Source organism: Leptodactylus fuscus, chromosome 5 (genome assembly GCF_031893055.1).
Source record: "Leptodactylus fuscus isolate aLepFus1 chromosome 5, aLepFus1.hap2, whole genome shotgun sequence".
NCBI lineage: Eukaryota > Metazoa > Chordata > Amphibia > Anura > Leptodactylidae > Leptodactylus > Leptodactylus fuscus.
Window position 1 is genome coordinate 98,320,971 of NC_134269.1, and position 14,036 is coordinate 98,335,006.

Consider the following 14,036-nt stretch of genomic DNA (forward strand, 5'->3'; position numbering starts at 1 on the left):
AGGTGGGAGACAGGAGTGTTAACGGGAATGTTAAAATCACTCACGATGAAGAAGGATTTCACAGGATAGGAAATTGGGAAGCCATGAAGCAAAGTGATCTAAGAACTGTTAGGTTAAGCCAGAAGGTGGTAGATGACAGATACTGAAGGAAGAAAGGGCAGAAAAGTCAAAAGAGGGGAAGGAGAGCAATGGTACTGGGGGAATTAAATGAAAAGTGCATTGTGGTGAAAGACTTTGAAATGAAGAGATCCTGAATAATGTCAAGTTGCAGACTGAATGGAAGTTCCAGAGTGAACATTAGAAAAAGCGTTTTGTAGGAGGAGGAGAAAGTAGACATTGAGGGTTAGCAGGGTTTCTCGGTGAGACAGATGTGAAGCTGAGGTTAGCAGAAGGAGTACTAGGGTTTGGATAGGTGCCCCCTGTAGCTAGTAGCAGAAGAATAGAGAGAGACAGCATATGGGTTAGTGATTTGTGAGAGCATCTAATTTGTTGGGTTAATGTGGTTCAGGATGGTGAACAGAGAATGGAAGCTACATGTAGTTAAGGGAGGGAGAGAGGGACTGATGAGAATATATGCTGTAGGAGGTGGGAATGGGCAGTAAATTAAAAAAAAAAGAAAGAAGTAACATAGAATAAAAAGAAATGCATGGAAAATGGTAGGACAATTTTTAGATGTGATTTAGGAACCTTCAAGTTTTTTGGTGTGATTATTCTGCTGAGCTGTCTTGTGCCCTGTCTAACTGCCAGGTTTAATTTCAGCACACTTGTGGTTGAATCACCATGTATATAACCCCCGCACTTATGCCTCCCCTATACTTTAGCTATATTTAAAGGATGACTATGCTTAGATCTGGGATTACATTAGCTCATAAAACTAAACACATGAATTAATGAAACTATCCACAGAAAAAAACAGGCTTGCAGATCTAGAAGCATCATAAAATTATCAAGGGTTACAACTACAAACAGAGACAATAGAGATAACATCAGATAATGTATAATATTTCATAGCAGCCTCCATACAGTATAATATCCCACAGTGGCTCCCTCAGACAGTATTATGTCCCATAGTGGCCCCTGCAAAACCTGAAATTTTTGTGGTAGACCACCCACGAATTACCCTGAAAAGATCTCAGAGTATAATGATTGGAGGCCTAGGGGAGTAGAGTGAACATAAAAACCAGTGTTACTCACCTCTCCAATGTGACTCCCTGCTGAAAAGACCCCTGAGTATAATAATAGTTTGTGGGTGGTGTGCCAAATACATTAAGCTTCTGCTGAACCCAATATTTTTGCAATATTTGCAACGAACACCGGAGGCACCACTAAGAGACATAATACTGTGTGAAGGGGCAACTGTTGGATATTATACTGTATGGACTCCGCTATGGAAAGTTATACTGTCTGCAGGGACCACTGTGGGACATTTTACTGTGTGGAGAGACTGCTATATGACATTATACTGAGTGGTGGGGATGCTATGGGACATTTAACTGTGTAGAGGGGCCGCTATGGAACATTATACTGTGTGGATGGGCTGCTAGGTGACATTATACTATATGGAGGGGCCGCTATGGGCATTTACACTGTGTGGAGGGGCCACTATGGGACATTATACTGTCTGGAGGCCACTTTGGAACATTATAGTGTGTGTAAATGGGGCGTTATCCTGTGTGTGTGTGTGTGTGTGTGTGTCAGGAAATGGAGCTCTATGTGGTGGTGGTGGTGGTGGTTGTGGGGGGGGGGGGGGGGCTCCAAGTCAAAAGTTTTCTATGAGGCCCAGTCTTTGCTAGTTACACCCATACCTCTGCCCATAAGTTCTAATGAGGGCAAAACCTGTGTGATTAGGCAGCATGGCCTATGCTGTGTTAATTTTGGCCACTTTGTTCTCTGCTGTTAGGTACTATTGAGCATAACCCATGTGGTCATATTATGACCTGTGTCATGCAAGTGATATCATCTATTTACCTCTGGCCTCAGGTATTATAGAGCAGATAGCTTGTGCTATCATGCAGTATGTCTTAACCTCTGTTGGTGTTAGTTGCTGTGCATTCTAGGGATCCCCGTTGTCTGCTTGTTCACAGTGCAGGCTGAGAGTCGACTCTCAGCCTGCGCTGTGAACAAGCACTCCGGACACTTGCAGGCCGCTCTTAGGGATGGAGGGAGCCTGTCTGCCAGTGTCCGTAGATGACTCTCAGCCTGTGCTGTGAAAAAGCAGCACCCTGGCTCCCTCCATCCCTAAGAGCGGCCTGCAAGTGTCCGGAGTGCTTGTTCACAGCGCAGGCTGAGAGTCGACTCTCAGCCTGCACTGTGAACAAGCAGACACCGGGGATCCCTGGCTGCATCCCGCAATTGACCCATACGTCCATTGCGATCGACCGGTAGATTGCGATCGATGTATTGGGCACCCCTGCTCTACAGCAAACAATCTACAGTGTATGATTATCCATATTCTCCTATTTGCAGGTGATATCTGCTGTAATCCATCTAATTACCTGTGTATTTCAGATATTGAAAGTATATAACCTTTGTGATCATGTATTATATCGTATACTCTGCAGATATCTGCTGTGCTCTAATTACCTCTAATCATAGTCATTATAAATCATATAACCTGACTAATCATGTTTTATGTTATTCATTTTGCAGATATTTGCAGCGATCCATCTAATTTCTTCTGTTATCAGCTATTGTAGATTATATAACTTCTAATGATATCAGCTGTGCTTTACTCTCCGATGTATTAAACATATAACATGCAGTATTTTGCTGTATGTTAGGCTGAGTTCAGACGGGGTTTTTTGGTCAGGATTTTGAGGCAGAATCCGACTCAAAATCCTGACCAAAAAGCGGTTCCCATGCTGGTCATTTGTTTTATTTCCGCATGCGGTCTGTTCCGACTCCCGGAAAAAAGAAGCGACATGCTCATTCTTCAGGCGGATGCCGCGGCCAGTTCAGCCGCAGACGTCCGCCTGAAGACATTCCCTCCTAACCAGGCCCATTCATTTGGACCTAATCCGGAGCAGAGTGCCGTAACTGGATGCTGGTGCACTGTACCGGCATCCAGTTGCAGCTACCGTTTTTTTGGTCCGGAATCTGAGGCGGCCTCCGCCTCAAATTCCGGACCAAAGAACTCCGTGTGAACTCCGCCTTAATCCTCTTTTCCATGTTCTCACATGTAACATGCATATAATAATTTTTATGTCTTTACTCCTAGATGTCATCTCTAGACAGAAGATTCAAGAGAGGAAAACAACTGTGAATCTGTGTGTTATCCAGCTCAGTCAGAATCTTGTAATTCTTGCTCATGGTTGAATATGAGGATCCACATCATGGACTGGAGTTTCTGACTGCATTTCTGAACAAAGTAATTGAGGGTTTTCAGGCAATTTGGGAGCCTTGGGACACATATTGCATTTTGCAAGGTTTATGACTGAGCCCCTCTTAACCCCTTCACCCCTTGCCCTTTTGTTCTATCCTTTTAAATTACAATTTAAAAGAAAACAAAAACAAAAAAAAAAGCTTTTCAGATCCCACCCAAATTATCACTGCTTTTGTGCTGTGGATGCATGAGGAGGAAAGGGAAAATTTGCTTACCTTGTTGCCTATAGTCCAGAGGCAGCACAACTTACCCAACTTTGTATTGTATGTAGCAATGAAAATATATTTTAGGGTGGGTAAGTTGTGCTGCCTCCAGGCTATAGGAAACAAAAACTTCAGCAAGCAATTTTTCCTAGACATTGTAAGGGCTCGTTCACATCTGCGTTGTGGTCTCCGTTCTGCAGGTTTCCGTTTCCTGCGTAAAACAGAGCAGGAGACGGAAACCTGCAGAAGTCTTTCTCACCCATTCATTTGAATGGGTGAGAAAGATGTCCGGCCGTGAGCGGCAGTGAGCGTTTTATGCTCTCCGCCGCGAAGCCGGGTTTTATAATCCGGACACAGAGTCGGACATGCAGTACTCTGTGTCCGGATTAAAAAATCCGGTTTCACGGCGGAGAGCATAAAACGCTCACCGCTGCTCACGGCCGGACCCGGTCTGTGCTTTGCGTCTTCTGGCATGCAGAAGACGGAAACCACAGAACGGAAGGCTGAACGCAGGTGTGAACCTAGCGTAAGCCGATAGCTGGTCAGGTAATGGAGGGGGTGTACATCTCACCCAGACTACTCAGGTGGGTGAGATGAGAAAACTCCAGAAGGAATGTTTGGTCTCAGCAGACAACTTTCATCTGCTGAGCATTTTGGTAAATGCTCAGTACTGGGCTGGATCTTTGGGAATGACAGGTAGGATTGGTAGTGGGACCTGTCATTCCACCCCCCTCCAGTCCACACTTTGGGGATGTTCCGGCAGCGACTCAGCTACAGAGAGTCTCCTCGTCAAGGAGGCTTAAGAAGCCAGCTCCAGCAGCAACACTTTGGCAGAGTTTGGCTGGAGAGTTGACAGAGAGGTCATATTTTTGGATCTGTGTCCTTAATGATTATACTGGCTTTTTGGACTTCTGTTATTCTAGGTGAGGTAACCTATTCTATGTTTAGTTAGATCCTAGCCGGGCCGGTAATTTATTTTTGTATTATTTCCTTTTGTTACTGCACTACCTTTTTGAGTGAAAATAAACTCTACCTTTGTTTTGGACTAAAAGAAACTGGACTTGTGTGTCTATGCCACCCCACCTAGCAACCCCAGACCCTGACTATATATATATATATATATATATATATATATATATACAGTATCTATACATCTTTGCCCCCTAGGCAGTCTTGGCCTGATCTGGGATACTATTTAGAGATACATATATTTACATACATTGTGTGACTACTGACTATTGAATGATTTCTTGTATGGAATTCTGTCTTGGTGCATCAAGATCTATATTTATACATCTAAAGAAATTATATAATATGTTATTTTAATGTCATACTTACCCATCAGTATACTTACCTCTAGCTGATTTGGCTCTCCCTCTTGTCTGATGGTACTTTGACTTTTATCACCATTCTATATGTGTATTTACTAATAAAATTTGTAATTTGTGGTAATTTTTCGTATTCCGAGTATTCCTCTCCATTTCTTTTATTTGTTTATATGTGGAAACTGTATACTGTTTATACTTGTTTCGTCGTAATAGTATATTGGGCTTAACATAATTTACAATTTACTATATGCTCTTTTACTTGGCATATGGAGGTTTACATTCTAAGGGTTGCGTTGTGGTGTTCTGCCGATTTTTTTGTATGTACAGTGTTGGCCAAAAGTATTGGCACCCCTGCAATTCTGTCAGATAATACTCATTTTCTTCCAGAAAATGATTGCAAGCACAAACTCTTTGGTATTAATATCTTCATTTATTTTGCTTGCAATGAAAAAACACAAAAGAGAATGAAAAAAAGTCAAATCATTGATCATTTTACACAAAACTCCAAAAATTGGCCAGATAAAAGTATTGGCACCCTCAGCCTAATACATGGTAGCACAACCTTTAGACAAAATAACTGCGAACAACCGCTTCCGGTAACCATCAATGAGTTTCTTACAATGCTCTGCTGGAATTTTAGACCATTCTTCTTTGGCAAACTGCTCCAGGTCCCTGAGATATGAAGGGTGCCTTCTCCAAACTGCCATTTTGAGATCTCTCCACAGGTGCTCTATGGGATTCAGGTCTGGACTCATTGCTGGCCAGTTTAGAAGTCTCCAGTGCTTTCTCTCAAACCATTTTCTAGTGCTTTTGGAAGTGTGTTTTGGGTCATTGTCCTGCTAGAAGACCCATGACCTCTGAGGGAGACCCAGCTTTCTCACACTGGGCCCTACATTATGCTGCAAAATTTGTTGGTAGTCTTCAGACTTCATAATGCCATGCACACGGTCAAGCAGTCCAGTGCCAGAGGCAGCAAAGCAACCCCAAAACATCAGGGAACCTCCGCCATGTTTGACTGTAGGGACCGTCTTCTTTTCTTTGAAGGCCTCTTTTTTTTTTTCCTGTAAACTCTATGTTGATGCCTTTTCCCAAAAAGCTCTACTTTTGTCTCATCTGACCAGAGAACATTCTTCCAAAACATTTTTGGCTTTCTCAAGTAAGTTTTAGCAAACTCCAGCCTGGCTTTTTTATGTCTCTGGGTAAGAAGTGGGGTCTTCCTGGGTATCCTACCATACAGTCCCTTTTCATTCAGACGCCGACGGATAGTACGGGTTGATACTGTTGTACCCTCGGACTGCAGGGTAGCTTGAACTTGTTTGGATGTTAGTCGAGGTTCTTTATCCAACATCCGCACAATCTTGCATTGAAATCTCTCGTCAATTTTTCTTTTCCGTCCACATCTAGGGAGGCTAGCCACAGTGCCATGGGCTTTAAACTTCTTGATGACACTGCGCACAGTAGACACAGGAACATTCAGGTCTTTGGAGATGGACTTGTTGCCTTGAGATTGCTCATGCTTCCTCGCAATTTTGCTTCTCAAGTCCTCAGACAGTTCTTTGGTCTTCTTTCTTTTCTCCATCCTCAATGTGGTACACACAAGGACACAGGACAGAGGTTGAGTCAACTTTAATCCATTTCAACTGGCTGCAAGTGTGATATAGTTATTGCCACCACTTGTTATGTGCCTCAGGTAAGTAACAGGTGCTGTTAATTACACAAATTACAGAAGCATCACATGATTTTTCAAACAGGCCAATACTTTTGTCCACCCCCTTTTTTATGTTTGGTGTGGAATTATATCCAATGTGGCTTTTTGACATTTCTTTTTGTGGTTTTCCATTGAAGACAAATTAAATAAAGATAATTATACCAAAGAATTTGTGATTGCAATAATTTTCTGGAAAAAAATGAGTATTATCAGACAGAATTGCAGGGGTGCCAATACTTTTGGCCAACACTGCATGTTATCTGCATCTTCTTGTGTTCACTTTATGTATATGATTTTAAATTGTAGTTTCAATAAAATTGATGATTTTCTGATTATTGTTGTGTCGTTTTTCATGATAGATACTTTGAGTGTCTTAATACCTTTTGTATTTGTGTGTAGTTACATTTGTTTGGTATAGACACGTTTGTAAAAGGACCTATTGATTGGGGTTGCACTATTGCGCTTATGCTTCATTCCCCTAGTTTTGTGCTATGTTTTTTGTATTAGACCTCCCTACAACGCCTGGGCATGCTCCTAATGAGGTTGCGGATGGTGTAAGGGATTGGCACATCAATGCGAGTTGTGGCAAGAAAGTTTGCTGTGTCTGTTAGCGTAGTGTGCAGAGGCTGGAGGCAGTACCAGGAGACAGGCCAGTACACCAGGAGACTTGGAGGGGGCTGTAGGAGGGCAACAACCCAGCAGCAGGACTGTTACCTCCGCCTTTGTGCAAGGAGGAACAGGAGGAGCACTGCCAGAGCCCTGCAAAATGACCTCCAGCAGGCCACAAATGTGCATGTGTCTGCACAAACTGTTAGAAACCAACTCCATGAGAATGGTATGAGGGCCCGCCATCCAAAGATGGAGGTTGTGCTTACAGCCCAACACCGTGCAGGACGCTTGGAATTTGCCACAGAACACCAGGACTAGCAACTTTGCCACTGGTGCCCTGTGCTCTTCACAAATTAAAGCAAGTTCGCACTTAGCACGTGACAGAAATGACAGAGCCTGGAGATGCTGTGGAAAGCGATCTGCTGCCTGATACATCCTTCAGCCTGACCGGATTGGCAGGGGGTCAGTAATAGCGTGAGGTGGCATTTTTTTGGAGGGCCGCACAGCCCTCCATGTGCTCACCATAGGTAGCCACACTGCCATTAGGTGTGCCTTGTGAGACCATATGCTGGTGTGGTTGGCCCTGGGTTCCTACTATTACAGAACAATGCTCATGTGGCTGGATTGTGTCAGCAGTTGCTGCAAGATGAAGGCATTGAAGCTATGGACTGGCCCGCCCGTTCCCCAGACCTTAATCCGATTGAGCACATCTCAATCAATCATCATGTCTCATTCCATCCAGCAACGTCACGTTGCCCCACAGACTGTCCAGGAGTTGGCAGATGCTTTAGTCCAGGTCTGGAAGGAGATCCCTCAGGAGACCATCTGCAACCTTATCAGAAGCATGCCCAGGCGTTGCAGGGAGGTCATACAGACACGTGGAGGCCACACACACTACTGAGCCTCATTCTGATGTGTTCTAAGGACATTACATGAAAGGTGGATCAGCCTGTAGTGTGTTTTTCCACTTTAATTTTGGGTGTGACTCCAAATCCAGGCCTACATTGGTTAATAAATTTGGTTTCAATTGATGATTTTTGTGCGATTTTGTTGTCATCACATTCAACTTTGTTCAGAACAAAGTATTCAATGAGAATATTTCATTCATTCATTCAGATCTAGGATGTGTTATTTGAGTGTTCCCTTTATTTTATTTTTTTGAACAGTGTATATATTTATTATATGTGTGTGAATGAGTAATATAGCAATTACCTCGTATAAGATGCTTCTTTACTTCCCTGGAGAGAAAAGAAATTGTAAAAGCATCCGTGTTCATTGAAGCTTGTTTTATCTTTGTAAGGGATAATAATAGATCTGTAAGTAACTACAAGAAGTAATTAAGTATAATGTGAAAATAACAGGTTTACACCATTCCTTCCCCTCTTCTGTGATGGAACGGTAATAATTCCTCAATTGGTAACAGACGTTTCTTGCCATTTGTGAAAATAATTGTTAGAATTTGGTTTACATGACTTCCTCCAGATATATTTTATAGTGTATGCTCATTGTGAAGTGTAATTTATTTCTGCTAGGGAAATCAATATGAAAGAAAATCAACAGCGGTAGCATGCTTCGCAGAAATGGAATTCACATTATTTGATAAGCTATACCTTTAGGGGTTTTACTTAGCAGATCCACAAACCAAAGTAGCATCATCTGTTTTGCAGTAATACATTACATTACGATGTCTATTCAGTAAAAGATCCATTTATTGCCATGGATAGAGAAAGGCTCTGTTCACATCACATTTATCGTAGGGACACATGTTCAAGTTTTGTGGATATAGTTTTTGAAGCCACAAGCAGAGGTGGATTGAAATAAAGAGGAGAAGTAATGACTTGTCCTTTATAGGTTCTCATGTTTTTATAAAAAACACCGCATCAATAAAACCTGAAAGTATGTACTTACTCTTATGGTTTTGTTAAAATCATATCTGAAAAAGAAATGCAGAGTTTGAAAACAACGTTTGTGACATGCTGATGTTAAAGTGCTCAGTTATTCATACTGTAAGAGAATAGTTTAATAGTAGAGGACGCACTTCATACCAGAGTCAGATTCACAAAGTCAACAGATCAGTGGGTGCAATTCAGAGCCAAACAGGGAGATTTATTATTATTTCTACGCTATCTTTTTGGCATAAAAGTCAGAAACCTCCAGTTTGCCACTTTTTAGTATCAAACATATTGGCTTTTTATATCTCCATAGGAAAGTAGTACAAAGGATAACACAATATCAAATGTACAGACTTAAAGTTCAGTTGAGTGAGTCATATGCCTTCATACAAAATATAGTTATAGAGCAAAGACCGACATCAATTCCTGACTACATTTTATAAAGATATGAAAGAGCCCACCTCTGGGGATTGGGGTGAGGTTAACTAAAGGCTGCCAGATCAAATAAATCTAATGTATCTGATCACATAGTATTCAGTTTCACATAACATAGAGGAGATCATTCAGACCATGACCACTACGAAATTAAATTAGGAGATTTCCATGTATTGGCAATGTGATTCACGGTAGCTAGCATCTTGGTTTGGCCTCTAGGGCACTTGTGGCCTGATATTTCTCCAATCAGGCTTGTGACTCTTGTCTACAGACTGGCTACAACTAGGGAGGACTATCGGATTTGAAACATGGTGCCTTTATGTTGCAACCCTCTTAGATACTATGTAAGATTTTTAGGGAACTTTTAAGGGAGCTCTGCCAACTACCCCTTCTTAAAGTTTTACTACAGATCTTATAATCAGCCATGCAGAGCCTGTTGGGGTCCAGGGCTTTCCCCAGTTTGAGTTGCTTTATGGTGTCTTTAACTTCGTCATTTACAATGGGATTATAATATATTTCTGGCTTTTTGGGTAATGTCCGGGAGGAGGAGGGTTCTAGCAGTTTAGTTAAAAAAAAGATGAAAAGCATCATAAATACAGTAAGGGTAAGACATATTTTGGCCTGACCTCAACTGCATGCTCTGGATATGGTTGAAGTGTCTCCAATGCAAAATGCTTGCCAAAAGTATCAGTTTTATTGGCCAATTTATGGAAGGTGGCTTGAGTTCACTTCAAAGCTCTTTCCATAGGGTCCAATAGCACTGAGTTTAACTGAATCTTAGTACTCCTTATACAAGTAATGGGGAGAGGCACATTGTTTAGTTCTAATTAATCTGGTATGCCTCCAGCATACTTTGGGTCCTACTACTTTCATTTTAAAATGAGTAGCTTAATCTATCAGATTCCCTCTAGTGACTGCTTTATGGGCATGCCAAACTCAGCCATGGTCAGCAGAGGAGGCAACACTTTCTCTAAAATAATTGATAAAGTTTCATGTGCATAACCATGTGCATATGCCCAGTCCATGTTTGTGGACCCATTCACTTCATCTGGTGAGCCGGGGTGAAAAATAGGTATAGGATCTGTCCTGAGTATTTCCTTGGCCTAGCACACTGACAAAACACATGATCATGTCCCTAGAGCCTAAGGGTCTCTGATATTTGTTGTCCGACATGATGGTGCGAGTCTGAATGGCAAGAGCAGAGCTTCAGAAAACTGAAGACTCGCCACCAGTGCAACAACTTCCTCATACGCATAAAACTTCAAAGTTGTTTTTCTCTAAATCTACAAAAATGACATACCAAAGTATATTATTTATCACTGCTCTGCACTGCGGTCTGTAACACAGTTGTTGCAGTTGAGTATGCTTGGGGAAAGTGATAGATTTCCTTTAACAACATCATACTATATTAATACATATATACTATTGAGACAAAATACAACTGAAATTTAAATAGTTTTATTAAATATGTTAATAATCTTTAATTTTCAGATTTCAGAAGCTAAAAACATACAATGTAAGGCTGAATTCACACTAGTGTTGGATTGTCCTTAGGAGACTCTGCCATTGAATCCGCCTAAAACTGTCAGAGAGATATAAGTATAAAATTGTCGGAAACTCAGTGGATCCCATTATAGTGTAAATCTAGTGTAAATATAACAAAAAAAAATGCTAGAATAGATAAATATTTACAGGACATACATAGTAAAGTTAAACAGAAAGGAATATTTGACTAGTCAGTTGATTTGTTAAATATATACATAGAGAGAGTGTGATAAGATTTGTATATCTTCCGTGTTCTGGAACCGCTGCAGGTTTCCACTTACAAATACTGATGCAAAATACACGCCAATAGCTCTACAAGAAATCTCTGTTCTGTGATTGGATGCTATGGGCGACCCAGACGGTTTCTCTTTTAGACTTTCATATGTCTCCCCCAGTGTTCTGATAATTCTAACTAGTATTTCATTTGCCTTCTTACTTCTAGTAGTGATACACAGGATGTAGACTTTCAAATGTCCATGGTGATCCACAGCTATGGTGGTTTCTTTGGAATCCATAGCTGTCCACATTAACAAATGGAACATGAGGATACCTGTTGGATGTACTGGTACTGTTCTGGTGAGAATAGGACAATGGCGGCACTGCAATGGAAGCAGCAATTGATATACCATCTAAAGTAGAAGTATCTATATTTGTAAAATCAGTGGAAAAAATGCTGCTGCTTGCGATAGGTGATTGTGGTGAAACAGCAGATAGTCCTGCAATAAAACATAACAAATACAAAGCACATAAGTAAAATGAATTATGATGTTCATTCAGAAAAGTTATGTTCTCTCTGAAGAAGCCTCCAGTTAGCTTGTAGACAAAGATAATCATGATGGCTGGTAAAGGCATACTTAAGGAGCCTGATTGTAATGTTCAAAGAAGTCTAGGAAAGTTTTCCCAGCATGTCTACGCTGTATAGCGCCATTTAAGCAGTGATCAGTATACAGACTCAGAAATGCAAGATGAGTGTACATGGCTCAAAAATATTTTTTTTAGTAACATTTAATTTAGGGCTACCTGGTGTGACATGTTGTGAAATATTGATTGCAAAAATCTATATCTACTATATCTGGAATTTCTGAGATCATACTGTCATTGTCGTAGCAAAGTCTGAGTTGCAGCCTATTCTCATTAGCTGCAATGAAAACAGCAATGCCATACGATGACTGGCTGCACAGTGAGTGTTGCCGCCAAAGTCATCATGTTGACCTAACGTTTACTGGTAGGTATAAACATGTAGTAACACACTATTTCTACTAAAAAAAGGCTGCTGAACAATCCCATAAAATATGTCAGTCAGATGAATCATTTTGTCTAATTCAATATTGTCACCAGTCACTTCTTAGGGGGCGTTCACACTACCATCGGTGCCAGACAGGTAGTGTCCACTGCTAATGTCCATTCAAAATCTTGCACGGACATTAGCAGCGGACAATAGCTGTCTGGTGCGTTGTTTTACACTCCGTGCGTGTCCTTAAGTGTCCGTTCCTAAAGATGTCCGACTTTTCAAGCGGACAGAAAAAAACTGTCCGCTTGAAAAGTCGGACATCTTTAGGAACGGACACTTAAGGACAGACACGGACTGTAAAATAACGCACCCGATGTCCATTTAAATGAATGGAAAATGTCACGGACACAGCTAGTGTCCACTGCTAATGTCCATGCAAGATTTTGAATGGACATTAGCAGCGGACACTACCTGTCGGACACCAATGGTAGTGTGAACGCTCCCTTATTTGTTACTTTGGTCTTATATCATAGGGCATAAATATCATGTACTAGCAGGAGGACCCCGCTTTCCACGGGTATATTTCATTTTTTGTTTGTGTAGTGGCCCCATAAGAATTGTCCAGTTTTGCACTGTTGTATTTTGTATGTCGTTTGTGTGTGTGATCATTAAGCGTCATGTGATCATGTGTATCTCATTTTGAACCCGCATATCTGATCCTCCGGTGTGTGATAATGTCTGCAAGTGCGCGTATCTAATCCTCCGGCGTGTGGAACTGTGTGCAGACGCACGTATCTAATCCTCCGGTGTTTGGTACTGTGTGCAGACGTGCGTATCTAATCCTCCGGCGTGTGGAACTGTGAGCGTAAACTCCGTGTGAAGGCTCCCAAAGACTTGCAGTTTTGTATGGTGGTGGTATGCTGATGGTGGCGTAATTGTTTTGGGAATGCTGTATCTCAGCAACAGTACGTCCGAGCGTGTTGAAGCCTCATCTTAAACCTTCCCAGACACCTGATATATCTGTCTGCCAAATTTGGTGAAGATCGGTCCAGTCGTTTGGTCGCGCATAAAGAACAGACAGACAGACGGACAGACAGAAATTCATTTTTATAATATAGAGAAATTTTTCTACACAATGTTACATGGTGATTCTATCTGATACAACTGAACTTAATGTCTAGTCATAATCATATTTACTGATATGTAATGGGTTCATTGCTGGGAAATAGCATTTATATCACTCCCTCATTCATCATATTTGTATCCTGTACTATATTGTAGAGCATAGTGGAGTACGCTGTCACTTTTATGTATCATGAGGAAAGTGACACAAGATGACCAGTTTAAAAAAAAAGTTGTGCCAAACTGGCCTTTCACATCTAATCCCTTTTATATTGACAGGACAAGCCAACTATCTAATGTGTATAGGTGTCTGGCAGTGACTTTCTTCTCCTTTTGGACACTTGAACTTCAGAACTCAGCCATACCAAACATGCATGTGTGTGCAGCAGTTACAGTAGGTGAACAACACAACAGAAAAAAAGGAAGGCCAAATCTATAGTTCTGTACATTACCTACAAATAGATATTTCACGGATAGTTTATGTGGTACGTCTTTAAAACTCAATGGTCTGATTTATTAAAACTGATGCCAGGCGTTATCAGCCATGTCAGAGTTGGATGGCCCAAAATGGTTAAGAGGCT

General features: G+C 41.3%; 1 protein-coding gene across 1 annotated transcript in view; it reads right to left on the reverse strand.

Annotated features, from left to right (window-relative positions):
- Positions 1-11,540: 11,540 nt before the first annotated feature.
- PAX4 (paired box 4) overlaps positions 11,541-14,036 on the reverse strand; it is a 38,697-nt gene continuing 36,201 nt past the window's right edge. Inside the window, exons 10-11 of the mRNA XM_075275856.1 lie at positions 12,123-12,134; positions 11,541-11,818 (exon numbers count right to left, since the gene is read on the reverse strand). Coding sequence (XP_075131957.1) covers positions 11,541-11,818; positions 12,123-12,134 — 290 coding nt within the window. The remainder of the gene's footprint in view (positions 11,819-12,122; positions 12,135-14,036) is intronic.